The 25,602-nt window shown below is 28.1% G+C and overlaps 2 protein-coding genes across 2 annotated transcripts; one reads left to right on the top strand and one right to left on the bottom strand.

The window, feature by feature from the left end:
- The first annotated feature begins 8,573 nt into the window (after positions 1-8,573).
- Positions 8,574-12,085, top strand: LOC114133110 (NECAP-like protein CG9132). The gene is made up of 4 exons (XM_027998732.2): positions 8,574-8,765; positions 8,941-9,146; positions 9,217-9,407; positions 9,477-12,085. Exons 1-4 carry the CDS (start codon positions 8,680-8,682, stop codon positions 9,720-9,722), a joined length of 729 nt encoding a protein of 242 aa, XP_027854533.1. The 5' UTR covers positions 8,574-8,679; the 3' UTR covers positions 9,723-12,085.
- A 53-nt stretch (positions 12,086-12,138) lies between these two features.
- LOC114133109 (transcription factor HES-2-like) lies at positions 12,139-15,369 on the bottom strand. Its single transcript, XM_050204679.1, has 4 exons — positions 15,033-15,369; positions 14,778-14,916; positions 14,507-14,599; positions 12,139-12,802 (listed from the first exon to the last, which is right to left on the bottom strand). The coding sequence occupies exons 2-4, from the start codon at positions 14,889-14,891 to the stop codon at positions 12,335-12,337; spliced, it is 675 nt and encodes a 224-aa protein (XP_050060636.1). The 5' UTR covers positions 14,892-14,916; positions 15,033-15,369; the 3' UTR covers positions 12,139-12,334.
- Positions 15,370-25,602: the final 10,233 nt, after the last annotated feature.

Genomic DNA, 25,602 nt, shown 5'->3' with positions numbered 1-25,602 from the left:
TGATGTTTTTAGTGTATATTATAAGTACAAAAGGTGCAGTAGTTCAATTACAAACAGAAGCGGAAGCGGAAATTTATCTAGAAAATAAAAGCAAATCCTTAGGAACTATTATTCTAATATTTACCTAGTTACAATAACTAAAAAAAAATTGTTCTAATCTTGTAATAACATCTCGGAAATGTAGTATACAGGATTTCATTCTACATTTATACAATTTTTAAATAATTTTTCTTGGAAATTTGATAAGAAATTAATAAATTATAAAAATTTTTACTAAAGACAATAAATTTTACTTGTTAAATAAATTTACAAGAATCTAATAATATAAATTTTAAGATCTTTCAAGAACATATTTATCAGGGTGCTAAAGTAAATGAAATAACTTTACGAATTTACGATGAACAAATTCACAATGTGACATCAACAAAAAAGAAGATGCTTAAAAATACAATCTCAGCTTTAAATAATTTCAGTGAAGATCAACTATTTACAGACTTTCAATTATATTAGCAATACTTTCCCAATTACAATTGCTTCCAGTGAACAGTTCTTTTCAATTCTTCGACGTTTAAATCATATTTACAAAATACTATTAGTAAAAATATAGTCTTATTATAGTTTGGGTGTTATGAATGTATAAACTATCGTGAAATATAATTAATGTAAATAGAAGATATATAATACGATTAATATACGCGAACCAAGTATTAAAACTTAAATGTCATCGTATAAGATCAATGTAAAAATTAAATTTAATATTTTTTTGAACATATTTATTTTTATAAAGCATAGTTGATTTATAAATCGATGGCAATCATAATCTAATATTCTAATCTTCAATGCATTTTTATTCAGACAATTATTACATCGAAATTTATTATACTTAAATTTATCTTAGTCATCGAATACGCTCTTATACACAAGATTTTCTATGTAGAAATTGGAGAATGGTCAGAATGGAGTGTATCGATGCTCCCGCAGACTAGTTGTCTACCGAAGTCAAAAATGCCCATAATTTGTATACGACGTACCCTAAATTTTATCATAAACCGCGAAAAAGGTCTAATACTAATTGCCTCCATTAGTCAGATAATAAATATATAAGTGGTTCCAAAAATTTGTAAACATCATGTATCAAAATAAGTTTGTAATTTCAAAGTCGTAATTTATGACTTTTGTTGTACGATATTACTTTCGTATTTGATATTTGATTACGATTATATTATCTATACGATTAACCATTAAGATAATAAACTCTTTTGTGTAATGATAAGATACAATGCAAACCAGACCTTTATACTAGAACGTTTATAGTTGATTTCTAACACTCGTTCTCGTTGTACAATATTATTATTACAAATTATTTTTTAGAAACATTTTTAAAATGGATCAATATAAAGTGCAAAATATACTTAGTGAAAAGGGCAAACGTGTTAAAATAATTAAAAGTTTTAAATTTAGTTTTCAACAAAAGTTAGCCTTCAACAAAGAACGGTGGAATTGTACAACAAAAATATGTAAGGCTTTTTTAAAAGTAGATGAAAATGACGAAAGTATTATTCGATGAAAGTAAGTTGATCCATAATAATTATGTAGCATTAACTGAACAAGTACTTAATAGGCAAGAAATTAGTAACTCTTTAAAAAGAAAAGCAGTCACTGAAACATTATTATGTGAAAGGCCTTCAAAGTTATTACATGCAGAATTAAGACACCACAAAATAGACACTATCACAACTACCGATGTATAATACATAAAAAAAATTTACATCGAGCTCGTAGCTCAATTTTGCCGAACTTACCTAAAACGAGAAATGAAGTTCATAATGTTTTAGAAGAGATAGATATTATTTATGAAAATGAACAATTTTTATTACACAATGATATAGAATTCGGAATTGTTTTATTTTCTACTAAAACTAATTTGAAATTTCTCGTAAAAATTGATACTCAATATGTAGATGAAACATTTCTATACTGAACCAAATATTTCACTCAATTATTTACTATTCATGGATTTCTCAATAATTATTACATACCTCTTACTTTTTTTTTTGTTAAAAGATAAAAGTGAACAAACATATACTAGTTAATATTTATTTACATATATATTTAATGTATTAAATACGTTGTGCTTAAAAATAGATAGTAATTTTAAGCCAAACATAATTTATATTGATTTTGAAAAAGCTATACACAATTCTATAACATGTATATGGCCAAATACCTATTTCTATAAGAGGTTGTCGATTTCATATTGGGGCTTGGTGGCGTAAAATTCAATCACTTAGATTAGCTTCGCAATACCTATACTCTAATGACGATTCGATAAGACAATATTTAACGTACATATTTGGCTTATCATTTTTAAGCCCAGCGGAAGTTGGAGATATGTTTTCAATGGAACTAGCCTTTAGATGATAAAATAACTCAATTTTCAGACTATTTAGTAGATACATATATATCGGAGGATTCAATTTTTCCACCTCATATATGGGTGGAAAAAAGCTCCAGCACTCATCACACAACCAATGCATGTGAATCTTTCCATAGCAAATTTAATAGTTATTTTGAGTCTCCGCATCCTAATATATTCAAATTTATTGACGTTTTAAAATTAATTCAGACTGAGACTGTAATTTTAATACATAATTCTAATAAGCTTAAACTACATGGACGATTACAAATTAGAAACAAAATAATTTTCATTGATAGTTGATACCCAAATAAAAAAGCTAAATGAAAAAAAAAAATATCAAATTTTGAGTACCTACAAATTGGCTAAAAAATACAAGCCTAAGCAATTTTATAAATAACCATTATATACCATTATAATATATTACTATTATATTATGTATATTATATTATTATTACCATACATTTATTTTATTGACTAATAATAGGTACTACTTCCTATTTTGTTTAACTTATTGATTTATTATTTGATTGATGTTTTTTAACTGCACTATATATTTTTAATTAAGAGTACCTATATGTTTTATTTTTGTATTATTATTGTTTTTAACCAAGTCTGAAATTTTTAATAACGAATAAACATTACCAAAAACTATTTTAACATTATTCTATATATTATACCTAAGACTGATGTTTTTTAACTGCACTATATATTTTTAATAAGTAGTAAAATATGTTTTATTTGTATTGATTTTTTTTATATTTTTATTATTTTTACCAAGTCTCATATTTTTAATAATGAATAAACATTATCTATTTATGTGGAACTGTTCAGTGAAGTTTATGAACCAATACTTAATTCTATATGGGAGGCAATTAATGTGAACATTTTTAGGAGGCAACTCGTATATAATATTATGAACTACCTGATCATCGGAGGCAACTATATAGTGTAAATTAACCTTTTTATTTACGATAAGGACGGGAGGCAATTCGTATATTTTGGGAGGCAACTAGGATGCGCCGATCGATGCGTTTCGATTCAAGATCGAGTATTCAAAAAGTTATACACGTGCTTACGTACTGTACTGCGGTATATACCTACCTACCAGCGAAAAGTATTTAACCGTATCTAAGATCTAACTCTCGACTTCAATACGAATCAGTATACTCGTAAAGAAAAATATGTTTAAAAAATGTATAACAATGTAAATAATAAAATTAATGCAAGTAAAAATAATATATTGGCATATTGTCATTGCCATATTGGAATACTGGAACAATGCATATGAATTATGAGACCATTGTATCTATTCTGTGATGAAACCATTGAATTGGCTCCCAAAACCATAATATATTATGATTCAATAAGGTGTTCTCATAAATAATAATATTATACATACACATTTACTTTAACTCAACTAATCTGGCTCTTGCGAATCTTTCTATTTCAAATTTAACTCTCAATTTTATTCACCGCATTCAACTAATATATTAATCTACTTTTTAAACACACTATAATACTATTCCTATATAGTATTCAAGCTGATATTACAATTATTCTAATATATATACTCAAATATAATAAGACCAAACCGCAAAAAAAAAAAATAAAATCCAATTTTTAGAAAATAATATTTAAAAAAAGTGAGTACCGCTCTGCTGTACATTAGGTGCCGTATGGATCATTATTATATATTATAGGAGTGTTAAATTTGAATCCAATGATAGTTATCATTGTATACGAAAAACGATTCTGAACAAAGATAATTTGTCAGCCTAGGATATAATTTCTAGTGGTTGGTGAAAAAGGTGGTTTATGTTTTAATGGCTTGAATACAACAAAATTTAAATTCTTTTATAATAATTGTAAGCTAAACTTATGAAAAACCTTGTATTAAATTTTCAACTCTTAGGCTACTTATACAAAAATTTTTATGAAATATACCTACAAAATAATTTGCAAGTATTCATAGTTTTGACGAATTTTTGTCAATATTTGAACTTCAAATGCTAATAAAAAAAAATTGTGCCTATGTATTCTTATAATTTTTTAATCACTATAATAATAACTTATGAGGAACTTTGCATTAAATTTTCAAGTATTTTGATAGGGCCAAAAAGATTTTATCGACACATAAAAAAACAATTTTCAGAAAAATTGAAAATTTCAGTTGTCTATAAATAGCTCAAAAAAAGTCAAAATATTTTGAAAATTAAATCAAGTAAAGAAAATGCCAATTTAAATAACTGGTAAAATTTTCAAGTATCTACGACTTATACTTTTTGAATTATAACAAATATCAAAAATCGTTTGAGGCTAAACCGTTATTTAACGCGGTTTTGTAAAAATTTAAATTTCAAACACTCATAAAAAATTTTTGTCTGAATCCGGTAGTTTTTTTTACAGATATTTGAAGAAAAATGTATGGAGAACCTTGTACCAAATTTTCAAAACTTAGTTATAAAAGAAAAAAATTTTATGATTTTTCAACTTCAAAATTACTTGCAAATTTTCGAGTTTTCGACAGATTTCGTAAAAATTTGAACTATAAACTCTTATAAAAAAAAATTGTGACTAACGATTTTTAATTTTTTTTAGCTACAATAAAAACAACTTATAAGAAATCTTGTATTAAATTTTTAAAACTTTTTGGTCATCCAAAAATTTTTTATCGACACTTTAAAAAAAATTTCTCAAAAAAATCGAAAATTTCAGTGGTCTATAAATAACTCAAAAACAGTCAAATTTTTTTGAAAATTTAACTATATACAGATACCACTGACATTAACATTTGGTGAAAATTTCAAGTATTTTCAGTGATTAGTTTTTGAATTACAACCATAAAAAAAAATCGATTTGGTCGAAAACTGGTTTTGCGTAAAAATTGCCGTTTTTCCGTCATTTTTTTTGTGTTTTTCTCGATTTTTTTGAAAACTATTGGAAAATGTTTACTTTTTACCTCTATAATGCACCAAGGATATTCACTTTTACATCGGAAACCACCCCCATAGTTTGAAATTGGAGCATTATTTCGACTAGTTATGCTGTACACAGACACAAAAAAAAAAAAAACACACATCATTGTAAAATCAATACATTCATCACTTCGTTCCGAATCTAAAAGAGATAAAGTCAAGTGAGTAACGCTCTGCTGTATAGTAGGTCACTATAATGGATGTATTAAATATAAATCCAATGATAGGTATCATTGTGTACGAAAAAACGATTCTGAACTTTGATGATTTATTAGACTAGGATACATATTTTAAATTTGGTGGTAAAAAAGGGGGTTTAAACGTTTTAATGGCCTATGAATACACTAAAATTTAAGTTATTTTATACCTATTGTAAGCCAAACTTGTGGAAAATCTTATACTAAATTTTTAACACTAAGCTAGGTACTTATACAAAAAAAATTATGAATTATAAATACAAAATAATTTGCAAATATTCATGATTAAGAAGAATTTTTATCAATATTTGAACTTCAAATACTAATAAAAAAAATTGTACCTACATATTCTTATAATTTTTGAATCACTAGGTACAAGACTAACTAATGAGGAACTTTGTATGAAATTTTCAAGTATTTTGACTTAGTCATAAAAATGTTATCGATATTGTAATAAAAAAACTAAATAAAACGAATATTTCAAATGTCTATAAATAGCCTTAAAATAAGCGAAATATTTTGAAAATTAAATCATGTAAAGAAAATGCCAATCTAAATAACTAGTGAAATTTTCCAAGTAGGGATCTACCACGTATACTTTTCGAATAATCTATACTTTAAAAGTTTAAAAGCAAGTCCCGATTTTTTGTCACGTACTTATACAAATTCACACCGTTCAACGATCGTCAACAATTTTTTACTGTTATAGTGTTATTCCACTTATACCTGGCGGTTTTCTAGAGGTTTTAGTATCACTTTTGTTAGAGAACATGTCTAATATTTTGACATTTTCAGATTTGTACAGAATTATGTTATTTGTATCTAAAGTCTAAACACACTATTTGGTTTGAAAACGAAACAATAAGTATCTACGTGTTCCTATAGTAGGTAACAGTATGTATATATTGTATACCTATCTTTATTTCATTTATTTCGAGAAGGGAACATACCTAATATAAGTTATGTGTCTCTCTCATAAAATTTGAATTTTGAAATATAAATTATACGTATACGTGTTATAATATATTAAAGTAATTGTTTAAAGCGTACCTGGTTAAGCAATCGCCCACGATCCACCGCACAGAATGAGTGTATTTATAGAATCGACGATGAATCAATTTTTATTGTCGACGTATATTATGAGATGTGACAACGGCTCAGTGCTTTGAACGGTCATGTGAGGTTTTAAGTATAGATCACTGCAGCGTTCCAAATACGACTGACGAACTTAATCATAAGACTGGAAAAGTTAAGATAAGTTAAAACGCATACAATAATAATAATAACCAATAGAAAAGTAATATAGTAAGTATAGCGAGCTGATTGGCTGTATGATGCGAAAACCCACAAATGCCACGCCCAATGTTGTTTTTTAATAATCATTATTATTTGTTATTCATTTAACGATGTTATAATAGTATTATATAATATATTTCCCGGATGTAAGAATAATTGATTTTTTTTTTTAAACTACAATAAAAACAACTTATGACTACTAAAATTTTGTATTAAATTTTCAAGTTTTTTTATTAACTTTTTTAAAAAAAAAAATACTTAGAAAAATTGAAAATTTCAGTGGTCTATAGTCTATAGTAGTCTATTATAGTAACCCAAAAAAGCCATAATATTTTGAATATTTAGCTGTGTGTAGATAATAACACTTAAGTAATATAAACATTTGGTGAAAATGTTAAGTACCTACTTACAGTGATTGGCCGTTTTAAGTTTTTGATTTACATCGAAATTTTTGAAAACTGTTGGAAAATGTTTATACTTTTGGCCTCTATAATGCATTAAGGATATTCACTTTGCCATCGGAAACCACCCGCTCGAAGTTTCAAATTTAAGCATTATTACGATAAGTTATATGCTGTACACACACACACACACATCATTGTAAAATTAATACATTATTTATCACTTTGTTCAGAATCTAAAATATGACACTGGTGTGATTTCAAGATTTCATTACATACAAACATTAACCATTAAGTTTAAGGTATCAAGAATAATTTAATAATTAATAAATTTAATATACTTTTTTTAATTTAAATTATTTACCTGTATTTTTATGTGTTAGGTAGATAAATACATAGCTATACACTATACCTATATAAAAAGGTACATAAAAATTAAAAATATAAGGAACCAATTTAACTGTTGTCCTGCATGCATGTACTGATGTACTCAAAAATATCAAAATCTACGAAACATAGACACTTTATCTTATAGTGCTCTCCGTAGTGTTGCTTCATTGTTTGGTTTATCTTGGAAGTTTAAATAGGTAATCATTTTCAACTTTTCAAGTTTATGAAAAAAAAAATAAAAAAATATCAATCGAGAATGATCACATTATGACAAGCGTCAATCAATAATATTTGGATTTAAGAATAAATTTTGAATTTTGATGTATGCTTTTTGTATCTTTTACACCAAAAATCTCTAAGCTTGAAGTTAATCATTGCCAGATATCTCATCATCAAACCAACATAAACAGCTTTTTATAAAAAAAATTCAATATTAGATTTACAGTACCTAGTGTACATGTACAATTTTATAATACACTTACAATCTGAGAGTTGAATACATGAATATTGAATACCTACACTTGATTTATTGGAAAAGGTTGGTGAATGTGGTTCTTGCTTAGCATAATAATAATATATATTATATAGATTAGGTAGTTACCCTTACTGGCCTTATTGACCTTACTACATAGAATTCATCGAAAGTTATTATTTTTTTTATTATTATTAATATTTTATAATAATTTTAGACTGGTTGTTATTTATGTGTTTACATAATGTTACTGTTTATATTATTCAAATAATTTACATACGCATTGTCATGGAGTAAAATGAATTAATGATTTCTCTCGACTACAAAATATTATAATATACGCCGTGCTTCAAGCGTCCCGCGGTTCATGGACTAAAGAAAAAACAACGTAACTGTACAGTGATAAAGTCAAATTTGATATATATTTTTTAACACGATTACAAGAAGAACAATACATTTATTTGTTGAATTGAATGAATCGAACCCTTTTTCTGTATTAGTTTTTCATCGTTTTATTTTAAAGGCAATCATGGACACGTACGAAAGCATATTATTGGTAAAAAACGAAGTTTTCGTTTTCAAAATACCGCCAAGAACCACCAACAGAGGATACAGGTGATTATAATTTAATTTGGATTTGTTTGATATTTCAATATTTGGCAATTGTTATTGTCAATTGTAATTCTTAATGATTGCAATTTAAACTTAAAACAATATACAAAATTATTAACTCACTTGTGTGTACTGTACTATTCAGTCGTTTGTACGTTATACTTAATTGTTTTTCTAGGGCGGCTGATTGGAATCTCGCTGAACCAACTTGGACTGGTCGCTTGAGAATTGTCAGTGTGGGTGATGCATGCACTCTTAAACTTGAAGACCGTAACAATGGTGAACTATTTGCTAAATGCCCCATTGAACAGTACCCAGGCGTGGCTCTTGAGTCTGTTTCTGATTCTTCTAGATACTTTGTCGTGCGCATCCAAGATGAAAATGGTATGTAGCTTATGACCTCATTTTTAAAATGTTTGTATAATAATTAATGAGTTTATAATATTTAAATTAGGTCGTGCTGCATTTATTGGTCTTGGATTTGGTGATCGTTCTGATAGTTTTGATTTAAATGTTGCCTTACAAGATCATTTTAAAAGAATCAAAGTCTGTGAAGAAATTGCTAAGGAAAAGAATGAACCCAAACAAGAATTGGATCTCAAATTCAAAGAAGGCGAAACAATTAAAATTAATATGAAAATTACTGTAAGCTTTAATAATTGTTGTTGGTATGACAATTAATAATATTTCTATTCAACTTACTTATGTGTTTAGAAAAAAGATGGCAGTGAAGGAGTGGCTAATAAACAGACTAAACCTCGACCAACAATTTCAGGCAGTGGAGGACTGTTACCGCCACCTCCAGGTTCTTCCAGTGTAAAAACCATTCCAGCACCACCCTCACAAACATCATCTCCATCACATCAATCTACAAATCCAAATAATTGGGGTGAATTTACTTCTGCAAATAATACTTCTCAATCAGGTGGAAATTCTAATCCTAATTGGGTACAATTTTAAAGCCAACATATTATGCCAGGTAACCAAATATTGGAGTTTATTATTATTATCATTATACTAAACATTTTTGTTATATTATAATTAATTTATTATTATTATTTTCGTTTTAAATATTCAAAAATATTGTTACAATGAGTTATTTTTATTAGATTCTTTGACAATACATATTATTTAGCTTATTTAAATCCTATTATGTTTTACTAAAATAAATTATAAAGTTTACTGTAAAAATAGTGATTGTTTAATATTATTAGTCCATATACATTTGTATAACTAATGACTATGTAAATGTTATTTTTCTTGAATTTATAGAAGTATTCAAAAATTTTTAATTAATTTCAATTTTTAATAAAATTATTGTATTTTTATTATTATCATTAAATATTAAATGATATGTGAATCATTCATTTTGTTATTAAGTTAATTATTGATATTTGTTTAATATTTATGTATTCAGTATTATGATCTATGGAAATTCTATGATAGTATTATTTATAACAAAAACAGTATTTACACTTTAAATAATTTCAGTACTTATTTGTTCTTTTAGGAACTAAAATTGGAAACGATAAATATCATATAATATCACTAATGATGCAATAAAAATAGTAACATGTTATCACTATTTATTTTATAAAAACTATTTTTTATCCTTTTATTATACTAATTTTAGTCATAAAAAATAATTTTATCAAATTATACTTTATGTCTTAAATTCTGTTACTTCCAACATTTAAGTATATCATTTTTACTTCACTTCTGAGATTAATTTATATGAAAGAAGTTAAAAACAATTATTATACAAAATGAAGTTAAGTTAAGTTTGTACTTCGTCATAGAATAGTATTTTACAACATTGACTACAATTGTAGCATACTTACACTTCTTATTCGTACTTGTTTAAATTATTGTGCTGTTCTAGTGTTGTTAATTGTAAAAAATTGTTAAAATGCCTGTACAAATATTCTTAAATTTTCTGTGTATACAATAAAAAATTTAAAAAGACTTAAATAAGTTAAGAATATTTATCATAAACGTATACAATACACGTTTTGAAGTAAACATCCTTTTAAATTAAATTACTTTATTGTAAAAGAATTTTTTTTTTATGAACCCTTAAGATTATGCTATTAATTTTAGTATAGTTTAATTCAAAGTGTTAAGTTTAGTTCAATTAATACATTACATTTGTTTGAGATGTACAATTTGGTAAAATTTGGTTATATTCAAGTGAAAATTTTAAATTTTTATCACTTATGTTTTTATATATTCTTATTTAGATAAATTTTACAACTTAATTTATAAGCTTATTATATGATTCTAATATTCTTATAATACATTTATCTCATTATATTTAGTGTAAACTTAATTACTCTAAATCCATAAATTGTTAAATTAGACCAACTAAAATATCTCATTAATCATTATATAAATATCTATTATAATGTAATAGATAGTGAAAAAACTATAATTTATTATTTTATTTTATTTTATCGTGAATTATTTAATATATAAGCTTATGTTTCAATATCATTATAATAAACTGTATTGGGCTGTAATTGTTATTAACATACATAATTTATTAACTATTATAAACCTATAATTATTAATACAAACGCAGTAACTAAAATGTTGAATCCGCACATACATTTTACTAATTATTTATTTTATATTTATCGGTGGATATTAAAAAAAATATAAATTAGGCTTTTTGGGTCTAATTATTTGTATTGTTAAAAAAAAAATGTTGTACCATTCCATTTGTAAATGTTTTTTTTTATTTTGAATACTTAATATATGTATAGACATATATTAATATTTAGAACTTGTCACTAGCTACAACTGTAGCTCTCTCTCTCTGTTCTCTGACACTGACACACTGTAAAACAAACAACACACCAATACTTGATTTACATTCTATAATATTATGATCAACTGTAAAAAAAAGAAACTTAGATAATATGCTCGTTTTTCCTTTAAATTATACTTGTTAAATTTTGTCTACTATAACGATTTACAAACATTCATTTATTTGTTTTGGAATTTTGTTTTCTTTAAAAAAGACCTTTAACAATAAAATTGTTTTGATTATCCGCCATTATTGTACAGTTTTGAAGATCACACTTTTTTTTTAAAGATATACGAGCAATAAATATATTAATTTTGTCAATGTTTGCAATCGGAGAGCTACTGTTTTGATGAATAGTGTTGTGCACAGTGAATTTTTATTGTACCGTCGGTTTTTACGTTTAGACCAATGTGATGTTGTATAGGTTTAAGTATTTATATAATATATTATTATACATACCCGTTTGAAATGATTGTAATGACGAATAATAAAACAACTATTGATATAATAACGATTCGATCGATTGTCTTGTTATTTATGAGGGATAAAAAAAAAAAATAATCATCATTTTCGTCACGATACATAATCGTATTATATAACATACAATATATTTATTTACACGTCTTACGAACTAAAGTCTTGGAAAACAGGTACAAACAACATACAATTATTATCAATAATATTATTACATTACGGTGTACGTATGTCGAGAGGGGTGCGAAAACCACAGTTATCTACCGGTAAACAACACCGTCCCAGCCCGTCACCAAGGCCTCCACATCAACTTTGCGGGGGTGGCGTCTGGACGGAACTCTGTCGCGCTACGGTCTTCCGTCGTCGCGGTACTTTCGTCTTCGTCGGACGAATACGAAGACGAGGACGAGCAAATGTTACTGTTGTTTATGGCCTTGATTTTTTTACAAGGCGGTTGTTCCGGGTGAGAAGACGATGACGACAGGCGGTTCACCGGTGCGCCTAGCCTTTTCGCACACGATTCTAGGTGCAGGATCATCCTTTGACCGGACGTCTGTCGCCGCTCGTCCGTCCACTGTTCGGCCAACAGCTCTTGGACCTGTCCTATGCACCGCCTGTATCCGGCCGCGTACATTTCCGGTCCGGGTGGTGGAGGCGACGGCGCCGAGGCCATCGAATTCCGTTTCAGGTACCTGACCGTCATCTCCAGGATATCGGCTTTTTCCAGTTTGTTAACTCGGGAGAGGTCTTGACCGGCCTGCAATCAACCAATAACAATAATAGATAATAAACGTCCTCTTAAAAATATGTGACTAGCTATCATAAGCGATGTCGCGATGGTTATGTACCTATTATATATATATATTTCCTTCCTGACAATATTATTAATATTTTATATTTATTTTTATTTTTAAACCGTTTTTTTTTTTAAGTTTAGCTCGTATACTAAATACGTATTTTACCTACTGCATATACCTATATGGGTTTTATTTAAATAAAAATATTGTTTATCGTCCAATTATATTATTATTATACTAATACAAACAGTGATAATGAATAAAAAATAAGTTTTCAAATCTCGGTTTAACAAACTATAAATAATATCTAATTGGTCGATAAACAAAAAAAATGTTTTTGGATATTTATTTTTTGGAATAAATTCGTATTATATATTAGGTATATATGAGAGTTCGTTTTATTCAATCATTAAATAATAGTATACCTACCTATACGATAAATTATGATGTATATGTATACAGTATTACAATATTTACAAATAATTTGATCAATTGATCTATTATATCAAAATTATTTCATTCAAATAATACGAACAAGTAAACTTGTCTGTGTTAAAAGATTACTTAAAAAAAAATACGTCAAACACGACCACGTCCAATCATATTAATTATTAGTTATTAAAAACCATTTATTATAATATATTCTATATGTAGGTAAATCTTTTACTTAAATATTTAGGTATTAATAGTTTTTATCGTCGATTGTTAGTTTGTCACTTCAGGCCAAAAAATAAGCAAAATCTAGCAGATAATAATATTGATACAAGTAGCTATTGTTCACCATAATATGTGACTTTTTTATCGGTCATTATTAAGTGGTTATTGATAAAAATATCACTATTGGTGCTAAGGTACACTAAATAGTTGGAGATGTTAAAAAAATATAAAATAAAAATTGTAATGAAAAATACATTCTCTTATGCACATCATGTGTGACCGAGTCAATACAAAACGAACACTCACATAACTTTAATGAGACTTAAGTCAACTTTAAGCATTATTCCATATTCCTCCCCTTCAAAAAAAAATCTACATAATATTTCTAGTTTTGTAGATTATCCCTTATGAGGGTGTGATATCAGGAAGGGTTCGATGTGCCTACTAAAAAATAAAACGAAAATGTCATAAATTTAACTGGAGGTCGTATTGAGGAGTTTTTATGAGCGTGCCTTTATGTAGAATCGGGCTTTTTTATTATAATTATTTATGAGACATATTAATAATTTAGACAAATGTAGTTATGTATAATGTATATAAATTAAGTTCTTGCATCATAAACCAATGTATAACTACATATTACAACGCATAAAATTTGTATGGTACATGTACATAAGTAGGATGTATAATGTGATATACTAATACGTTTGGTAGGATTATAGGTAGCGCCCTCTTATATAATCCGACTATTTCCGTTTCCCGCTTTTATATACACGCGCGTAAGAATATGAATAATTTGACATTTAAGAATGTGGATTTTTGATGATATTTCATTGTGGATTTAGACGAATTATGTAATAGTGTTTACCGTGACAACAATAATATTTAATTATTTAATTCCAACTTTGATACGTATAATAAAAACTAATTTATAGCGTTAATGTGTAAACGGTACGTAGTATCTATTATACGGTTAATATACATATATTGTATATTTGAGTACTTACGGATTTCTCAGCGTCCACTACGATTCGTTTCAGTTCGTCCAGGCTTTGATTTATTCTTGCTCGTCGCTTTTTCTCCATCAACGGCTTTCGGATCTATATATAGGCGTAGAGTATGAATAAAAAAAAGTTCATATGTTGTGTATAATAATATAGCCTATGGTGATGTATAGCGTGGCGCGGCTAATTTTAAACCGTAAGTCATCACCGCATTGCACGTCTCCGCGACAGCTCGATACAAAAAATAATAATAGAAAATAATACTTTTCCGTACCTTTCGGGGTTCGATGTGTTTTCCGGTTTTCTTGTTGTTGGATGCCAAAGAGGTCGAAGAGATCTCATCCATGTTATCGTCGTCGTCGGTACCGGAAATCGTGGTATGACACATTTCGTTCGAACCGGACTGAAGAGGTCTAAAATGTCGAAAAAAATTAAATTAAACACAACTATAATACAAAAATTATTGTATTATGTTATTGTAGAGTCTGGATGTGCTTTACGTATACTTAAAAAAAAAAAAAATGCTCACCTAAGAATATCGAAAAAACAAAACTTTTATCCACTGCAGGGGTAGACGACCGTCGGGTAAAGGTGTTAAATATCCTGTTCCGGGTATAAAAATAATTCGATTTATGCGTAACTAAATAATATAGGTACGTATGTCGTTTGACGGTAGCGTGTACAAGAATAGTGGAAGACGAAAAACAATTGCAATTAATCGTATATTACATACGAATGAGTATATCGAGTAGTATTTAAGACGACGGATCGGACTGAGATCGACGAGGGTGTATTTTGCACTGAACGAGCTGCAGCGACCGACCCTTAAGAACGACTGAGCACTACAGACGCCCGTGACATCGAATAAAACGGACGTCTTATTATTATCGTACGTTTAGAGGCGTTTTTCCCTCTTCTTTTCGTCGTATAAGACGTCGGCCGGTGGTGGTGGTAAAGAGAACACCGTCGTGGGCTCGGGCGTGAGCGCATATCATACGTTATATATATATACGGTCGCCACTGGGGGTTGTGGTATATTAGTGTACGCGTAAATGTGTGTCGGCGGGAGAGAAGAGAGAGACAGAGGCTACTGCGGCTACTATACATATATTTGTATATTATATATTGTGTTGGCGGTAATAGTGTTATTTATTTTATTAGTTTATTGACTATATACCATCGTGTTATATATTATATTATTATATTATATTATAATATGTTTATTGTTATTCGTCGTGTACGAGTACCGCGCGTGGTAGACGCGTGTAATAAAACGTTACACGAATTCGTAGTCATTCTATGCACGTTATTTTTATATATTTTCCTGACTAATTCTGCGGCGATCCCATTTTTTGTCTGTTTTACGACTAGATTGCGATAATCGACGAAATATTTTTATAGATACTAAATATATCGTTCGTAAATCGTGCAATAGACTCCTCGCAAAAACAATATAATATAGACACTATATAATATTTACGCACAAGCAACACCGTGCCTCGATTTTTTTAAGTGTTATAATTTTTATTTAATTTATTTAAATAAAAGCTTTTATTAACAAAAAAATGTCATTGTTTATAATAAATGTGTAACTTTTAGGTAATATATTAATACCTATATTATTCTGATCACTAACTACACCACTGTGTTTATTATTTAAAGTATATCATCATTGTGATAAATTAATTTTTTAGGTTTAAGTACCTACATATTATTTTCACTCGAGTTCGTTCTCTCAATAAACTTAGTTTTCAGAGTCAATAGTTTTATCACTGTTATATATTATATTATATTTTATAGGAAATTATGAAAAATGAATATAATTATGAATAAAATTCTTACTATTGGTAGTTTATCGATCGATATGAAAATAAAAATAAACCCCACAGATTTGGCCTCGATATAATTGGTTATATCGATATTTCGTCTTATAATACAGGTTAATTTTAAATTTTAAACATTAAGTATCAAAATATCATTGTTATTCGATGTAGACATGTAAATAAATTATTGTTTCAAGACAAGCGTTTCGAAAAAACTCTAGGGATTGTTTTATTCGGGGGTGCAAAGAAAGAAAAAAATGTATAATCCATACAGGAAATTACATACAATAAGCATATATATTATGTGTTATAAAAAAAGAAAATGGTAATAAATATATTAGATATTATTACAATTATTATTCTTTTTCCTCATTCGCTGGAGTTGTGGACCTACCTACTATTGTGGCAATCGTACAGTTTTTCGATTCCAGACACATCATTAACAAAATATAACAACTAACAAGTATCTGTATATATATACACACCGCCTTGCACGCGCAGACTCATTAAAATATATTACACGGTACGAGCGTTTACATAGATAGGTATACCTACCTGCGATTGCCTCTGCACACCATTAACTCCGAATCGAATTTACTGCTGCAGCGTACGTGATTATTATCCGAAATCGATATAGAATAATACAATAATAATGCGTATTCCTTGGCGTACACGTAATATCAAGTAGGTATAATATATATAATATGGAGAATTATACGAGAAAAACAAACATAAATTAGTTTTAACAAGGTAAGATATACATGCAGAGACTGCGTCCGTCATCCGGTGCACGGTGGGTCATCGTTTCACTCCACTTACTTCATCAGTGTTGTATTATTTTTTTTTTTATATTTTATTGAGACTGACTTTTTAAATAGATACATTTGAGCCGAACTCTTTTTTCACATTTTACGTCGATACGCATAGGTAATTTAAACAAAATATACGATTGGTTTATTTGATGGTAAATTAATCGATTTTAATCAACAGAAGCTGTATAGATAACTAAATGTATATTACATGGTTCTACTTGTCGACGACAAATTGTTCAAATTATTTTGATGTTTTTCATCTTTTATACGTACCTATATAATTTATGTTGATTCTTAAATCGTTAATTTGAGATGTTTATTTATTTTTGTAGTTTTTAAAAACATTTTACCATTTAGAAATATTTTTAAACAAAAAAATATCGCCATGCAGCAACTAACAATTAAGGATATTAAATATTTTAAATACAGTTTTCTTTTAGTCTTCTGAAATTAAATTTCCTTTGATATAATTCATTAAATTTATGATGAACTTATGAATGTTTCATTTTAAAAAAATGTTAAAAAATATTACCCTTATATCATATCTAAATATTAGTCACAATGATTATAAAGATTGTGGAAGACTTGAATGCCCGGCCTGGGTTGAAATTTGCACTATATATAGAAATACAAACTGCAGATATAAAAATACAAATTGGGTGCTCTCATTGTTCAAAAATAAAAAACGTAGTTATAGGTAGTATTCTTATAACTTTACTTTTATTGAACTCATTATTGCGTGTCGTAACAGTCTTTAATATTTTACAGTTTCCAATTGAGTCTATAGCTGTGCACAGCCGTTTTATTTGGTATATTATAATATTTTATACAATTGAAATGGACCAATAATTTCCAACTTAAGATATTGCAACATGCCAATATAATTGGATTTATATAATTTCGTAATTTAAAAATGTATTATAAACGTACAGGTAGATCAGAAATAGGGAGGTAAACTCATGATTTATAAAATATAAGATAATATTATATTGTACATATATCGAAATGACTGTGTACAAAAATACGACTATAGATACGAAATCAAATTTTCATTATAAAAATTATAGAATTTTTCTATGAAATATAGTTTTTATTCCATATTTATCATATTATTTGCTGAAAAAGTTACTCAAATTTTAAAAATATAAAAATAATAGATTTTAAAACAATACAATAACTTTTTTCGTTTTAGTGATCAGTAAAAATAATTGTACCTATGCGGGCGGTAAAGCTCTTTTTTTATGATGACAATTCATTTTTCATTTATAATTAGGAATTAGCCCAAGTGATTCTTGTTCGTGCGAAACGGAACAATTTATGATGATGTGGCGTCCAATTAATTAATGATAAAATGCGAATTAATAGTATAGGTACCTATACAATATACATATATTATAATCTTGTCAAAATCGTATTAGGTATATACATTAAATTTTATTGTAAAGTTTATCTTAACGCTTGGATTAAGCTCTTAATATTATTCTAATTTCAAACCGTAACCAAAACGTCTATAATCTATTTATAATAATACGAGTATATACTATGTTATTGTGACATTTCATCCCGTGTCAAATATCATTTTCGGTATAGGAATATTATGTCATAAGATTATTATGAAACGCGCGTTTCAAATGTTTGTGAACCTATAATATAGGAAGCTACAATAATAACGATGCGTCGTTATAACGTCCCGTCACCGTCGAGATTATATATATGGGCGTTGTAGTTAAATATTCAAATTTTCTTCTTATATAAAAACGTCGTCGTCGTCGGCGGCATTGTATAAAGTGTACCTATTCCATACCGTCGTAGGTACTTCGAGAGTCCGTTAAAAAAATCATCGCATTGACACATAGGTATATTATAACGTACATTTAATTTCAACAACGTCTGACTACGATGGGCGTGACGCACTTGCGTACCTTTATATATATGTCAAATGTATGTAATAATATATCATATATACTGATGACGGTTTGGAAACGAAATACTTGTGTATGTGCGCGCTCGCGATTAACGGTCGATTTTCTCTTTTTATCTTTTTCACCGTACAATGTGTATAATATGATAATACACACACACACACTCACACACGTGTAAGCGGTGTATACGCATCGCATGAAATCGGAACCTGTTTCGAAATGAAAATCTGGAGGGTCTCTCGGGAGAGCCACAGCATAATATACACTGTATGAAAACGGTGAATGAAACGGCCGGAAATGCCGATCCATTCATTTGCTGGGCGGTCCACCGCAACCCATATATATGTATATAATAATATATATTTACTATATGTGTGTGTGTGTGTATACTCGTGTAGGTATATAACATTCTCTCCTTTTTGCCTCGTTCACCTGCTTTTTTTTTCGGGGGTATATACGTACATCTATACAACGTGCACGGTATAATCGATACGCGAGTTATCGCATTTATATCGGCTACACGTGTATTTCCATTGTTGTCGCCTCACTTTCCTCCGGAACTATTATACGCAGCATATATATGTATAGTGCTGCAGGTACGCGCGCCCACACAATATAATATAGGTACCTTTTAGGTAAAGAAGTCCCGTGGACCGCCGTCGACATTTGCGACGGTCAATCTTACTCGGAGTGGAGCCAACGGACAAGAGTCCTTATACGCATGTGTACACATATAGGTGTAGGTAAAAGGTAGTATATTATATATATGTATTGTGTGGATTGGACAATGGCGTTTTTTCCTTCCTTTTATAATTTCGTACGTGCGGCGCAGTTCTGGCTTGCACATCCTGTGCATAGTTTTGTTGCGGACACGTCTTCGAACACGCTTTTGTCGGAATGCTGACTCGTGTCGAGATTCGCTGGAAACGTTATTTTGTTGCGTTTCATTCAATGGTTTTATTATCTACACCAAGCCTGTATTATAAACCTCCTATATACTTATATAGACGCCTAAAAACTAAAACGGATACGTTTTTATAGTCATTGGTCGATTGTCTTCAAATTTGTATTTTAAGAGCATTGTAGCAATGTCTTGCTCCTATTATTTGCATACATGTTCGATATACCAATATTATTGAGCTTATACCATTTAGTTTCATCTTAAGGTTTGAAAAATAAGGATACCTAACATATTAACATACAATGATACTATCAGATTACATTCATATGCACATTCATTCTCATAATCTTAATAAGTATTAAGTACTGAGTATGGTAAGTATTAATTTTTATGTATTTTAAGTTCGGTAGACCAATAGTCGACTCGTCTACCCTGAAAATGAAAAATGATCGCACGATCATTACAATGGGCTTACGAATGGTTATTTAAGCTCAATCTATACACTTTCGTATATCAACCGTTTTTGAACACTAAATCGTAAAACATCGTATTGAGTTTGATTAACGCTCGCATAGTCGCATGCAGGTGATTTTTGCAGCTTTACCGCTGATGACGCCATGTCATAATGTTTGTACTGTAACTATATATATTATTGTACATCAAAGAACATTCCGTTCGCGGGTTTTCTTCAGATTTTCGAACGGAGTATTATGCTTGGTATTGTACTTGTAGGATACGTGTATAGTATATAATGTATATATATATATAGATCAAAACCGTAAACACAAGGACTCTCTCTCTATGTATACATAAATATATATATATATAATACAGTATATAAAAGGAGGATGTTTCTCGTCACCTATTCCGCGGGTTTGTATCGCCCTCGGTACAAAGGAGTAAGGACACCGTACATATATTAATGCCACGTATATAATATAGAGGACGTCGCTGAGATACGAAATCAAGATAACGTCATTCACACTGGTCGCGGAGGAGTACTGCACGAGGACATGCGAAATGACACATATTGAATTTGCACTCTGCGTTTCATTTTTTCCTTCAAATCCGAAAAAACTTACACGTCCAAAGAATACATTCTTCGACTCTGTACAATTGCAGTTTGTATACCCCATTGAAAGTAATAACTATAAGTAAACATACAACAGCTGCTGCTTTTTCACTTTGCAATAATAAACCGCGCGCGGCGAGTAAATATATGACAAAGTGTATGTACACCCACCTACCGGCTACCTATTTCGTGCGAAGAAAAAACGGGAGTCTTTATTTCGGAAATAGTAAGTATATTATGTATATGGACATAAAGAATTCCTTTATCGTTCAACTCTTACATTGAAGTACAGCTGGATTTTAAGTTGAAATTTAAATAGTACTTATACATATAAACGGGCATTTATTTAAAATCAAGAGTGCTTATAGGTAAAATCGAGGATCAAACAAGTACCCTGCAATACAAACATTTTTCAACGAAAACACCATAAGAGTATTATATCTAAATACTATCTTAAATATAATGTTATTACTGTACTCTACCAAGTAATACACACAAAAAATTACAATAGTAATATTACAAAATAGCTAGATATATAACAAATGCTATATATTTCATGTACCTACAAGCTACCATGATTGATACGTGAAAAGTTATTAAAAATAAAAAAAATCGTATTATCAAAATTTGCAATTCTAAAAATTTTTAGCAGCTATAATAAAACATACACCTATAACTGAATACTTACAATATAATTATCAAAATTATAAATGAAAATCGAACTTACATACAAATAGTTACCTCAAACAAATAAATCCAATAAAATATCTATTAGAAATGTATAATCATTGCTATAAATAAGAGAGAAAGGCTCAAACACTCCCACTCCACCCCCTTAAACTATGACAAATACCAGCAACTTAAGTCCTCATCAAGTACCAATTAGTACTTATATAATAATTTGCTACAATTTTAAAATTTTACCTAATAAAAATTATTGAAAAAAATAATAATAATTTAAAAATATGTTTTTGGTATGGTATAGCAATTTAAATAACTAATAGTAAGAATTGTTATTTTTTTCCATAAAAAATGATCCGATCATTTAATATATATTTTAAGTATTTTTAACCACATATCTATACATATATTCATCAGCGACTATATGTTTGCTTGATAGATATAAAATAAATATTGAAATCAATAGTAATTTGTATTGTATGATTGTATATTATGTGTTGAAACTATAGTTAAGGATGTAAAGACTACAACTTATGTTTTTCTAATCAATATTATGAATAATTTAGTACCTTCGTCTCCATAAAAAAAAAAAAGGAAAAATAGTTTAAACTATATCTTATAGATAACGTATCTATAAAACTATTGATTTCATAATTAAATAATGCAATTCATTTGTAAAATGTTTCTTATTAAATTCGTAAAATTAGCTAAATATATTTAATTCGTTACATATATTTATCATTATTCATTACAATATGATATAATATTTTGCTGAGAAGTGAATACAAGACTTTTATAGTATTAAATATAGTTATTAAGGGTATATATTATAATGCATCCATAAATTAATATTTCTTACTTTTTATAAAACATGCAATGATGAATTGTCTTCATGTGATTTTCTAAAAAAGATTTAACATATATTACAGGTGATTATCAATTATCATACATGAAAATGTAGAAGAAATATAATAAAATTGATTTTATTGATGAGAAATAACTAAATAAAACACTTAACGATTTAAACAAAAAAATAACGTTTAATGCTTGCGAATGCGACTGAGCGTCGTTCGTTCCCTTTATCGGGTAGGTAGGTTTAAAAATTTGGTATCCATTAAATGTATTCAAACTTAATTTAAAATAATAAAATATCATACAATATGATTTGAACCTATGACCAGACTATTCACATAGATAAATCCGCTATTTGAATATAATTTAAAATATCTAATATAAATATATTAACATTGTGTTGTGATTCGGACATTTGACCTAAGATATATAATAGTCAGCAAATAAAAGTCCTTCACACTGATTAGTTTGTATTAATAATTTTTGATATATTTATGTATTTATTGGTATTATTTGTATTTCGTGGCGGCATCTATAATTACATATAACTATGCGCGTGTCATTTTATAATAAGAGAATAATTACAATCCAACATTGGTGTTGTAAATATAATCATTATTCTTAATATATTATATAACATATATTAATGTTTAATGTTTTAATTTTCTCTAATCTAAATGCTTTGTATTATCATTTATATGATATACAATAATGTTCGTATCATCATAAATGACAAAAGGAATATACAAATGAGAAATACAAATATATATAATACGATTTTATATTATATACTTATACATCACATAATATGTTAAATATCAACAAAACAATTCTGTCCAGGTGTATAGATAATGCATTAAAAATATTATATAGTTTCTACGTTTTCTCAAAGAAATAAAATTTTATAACCATATCATCGTTTATCAAATTTATTATGTGGTATTAAATAATAAAAACCTCAAACCAGCGATCGTTTGATAATCATAAACCAACTGATGTTCTTTAATGTCAAAACGATCGATAGAGAGGGAAAAAACTTGACAAAATCAAGTACCTATTATATTTTAAGGAATTACTGAAAAAGGATTCAGGTTGACAAAATAAAAAAAATAACGTTAATTTGTCACCCAATTTTTATATTGTGCCACGCGTCAAGTGGTCTACTAACGCGTTTAGCGTTCAAGGACTCTTATGTAGTTGCACGGGTTCTACATCAATAACTATTAACTACCAACGATGTACATACAATTTTCCGTATACATACTCAAGTGGGCTTTAAAATGTTTTGGATTGCCAATTGTCATATAAAATGATAATATTTATAAAGCTTGTATTCCTATTGTAATATTATCACGAGTGGCTATAAACTTATAACAATAACTTAAGGTCGTATTTTACGACCTACCTACCCAAAACGCATTTGGCGTAATAATTCTTATACAATATTTTAAATATATAACTATTTTTGTTATAATTGTAAATTTTGAATTAATTGTATTGCCGTAATATAATCGTTTACAAATTAAATACAATAAATATAACTATAATGTTTTTAATTGTAATTCAAGAAAAATGTGTAGCATAAATTTAGTTTAAAATCTGTATTAATATTTACATAAATTCCAGTAACAAACACCTATATATAAAAAATGTATTATTTATTTAGGTTGACAATATTTTTTTTAATGGTTTAAAATATTTTGTAAAATGTTATATAGTAGATGATACAATTTTTTTTTATTAATTAAGATTCGAAAACTCAAGCCATTATAGCTGTGAATTGTACTTATAATTGTCACGGTTGGACAAAATACGGTAGGTTATTGGAACACGTGTTTCCGTATGTAGGACATGGCTTTGTCGCTAAGAACCCGAGTGGTCATCTATCCGAGAGCTAGCAATGTCGAGCGGATATGGTGCTTGACCGCAGTATTATTTATTGACTGTGGCCAAATAATACACCATACCATGCCATTAGGTGTTGTAATATATTTTAAAACCCATATATATATGTATATATATAAAGGACAAAAATTTCCCTATATTATATATAAATATAATATATATTTGGTCCAATAATATTTCGTACTTCGTAAACACGGCATAATTTAATATATACAGGCAAAAAAAATGTATTTCATTGTGTTAAGTTACAGTAAAACACGATTAAAAAAGATTGGCAAGTGGATACCTCTCTGCTGTACTTTATAGGTGTCGATCGATTCACAATTATGAGAGTATTAAATTAGAATTCAATGATATATTATCTTATACGAAAAACAATTTCTAGCGGAAATGGCCTATATTACCGAGTATATTTCGTGATATATTTTGTAATATAGCTATTAAAGAAATCGCGAAAAAAAAACAATATATTACAAGTATTTTTTAACTTTTTTCTGTGTTGGGAAATTCTAGGTACTATAGGTAGTTTGCGAATGTGTATCTGTAAAAATGATTGACTTCTTAAATCTTTATACACACGAAGGTGATATTTCATACTATTGAACTATGTCTATGGTACTATTACAGGATAAATAAAAGGATGGTTTAATGGGTAACGCTCTGCTGTATAGTATCGAGTGGACCTCGGACATAAAGTAGGTCACTATAATGGCCAATGGGTGTGTCGATTTGAATCCAATGAGATGATTTTTCAGCTTAAGGGCTAGGATATATATTTTCCATTGGGTGGTGAAAAAAGTGGTTTATGTTTTAATGACCTAAATACCCCAAAATTAAATCTTGTACAGAAAATACCAATTTAAACAACTGGTGTAATATGTTTCAAGTTTTTACAACTAATAATTTTTAAACTATAACAAAAATCTAAAACTATTTAATAGTAATCGTTATTTTACGAGTGAATTTTGAATTTTGCAAACATTTCAACCAAGGATAAAATTTTTTAGTTTAATATTAAATTTAATGGTTTAAAATATTTTATTATCTAGCCAATTTAAATCTTTTAATAATATTTCATTAGGTACAAATCGTGATTTTATGCTATTAAGAATATTATCTAAAACTAAATAA

This window comes from Aphis gossypii, chromosome 3 (assembly GCF_020184175.1).
Source record: "Aphis gossypii isolate Hap1 chromosome 3, ASM2018417v2, whole genome shotgun sequence".
Classification (NCBI taxonomy): domain Eukaryota; kingdom Metazoa; phylum Arthropoda; class Insecta; order Hemiptera; family Aphididae; genus Aphis; species Aphis gossypii.
This window is presented reverse-complemented; position numbering and strand designations above follow the sequence as displayed.

Coding starts and splice junctions, on each gene's coding strand:
- LOC114133110 (XM_027998732.2), top strand. CDS start 8,680: ATGGACACGTACGAAAGCATATTATTGGTAAAAAACGAAGTTTTCGTT. Junction 8,766..8,940: donor ACCACCAACAGAGGATACAG/GTGATTATAATT, acceptor TTGTTTTTCTAG/GGCGGCTGATTGGAATCTCG. Junction 9,408..9,476: donor AAATTAATATGAAAATTACT/GTAAGCTTTAAT, acceptor TTATGTGTTTAG/AAAAAAGATGGCAGTGAAGG.
- LOC114133109 (XM_050204679.1), bottom strand. CDS start 14,891: ATGTGTCATACCACGATTTCCGGTACCGACGACGACGATAACATGGAT. Junction 14,600..14,777: donor AACACATCGAACCCCGAAAG/GTACGGAAAAGT, acceptor GCCTATATATAG/ATCCGAAAGCCGTTGATGGA. Junction 12,803..14,506: donor TAGTGGACGCTGAGAAATCC/GTAAGTACTCAA, acceptor GGTTGATTGCAG/GCCGGTCAAGACCTCTCCCG.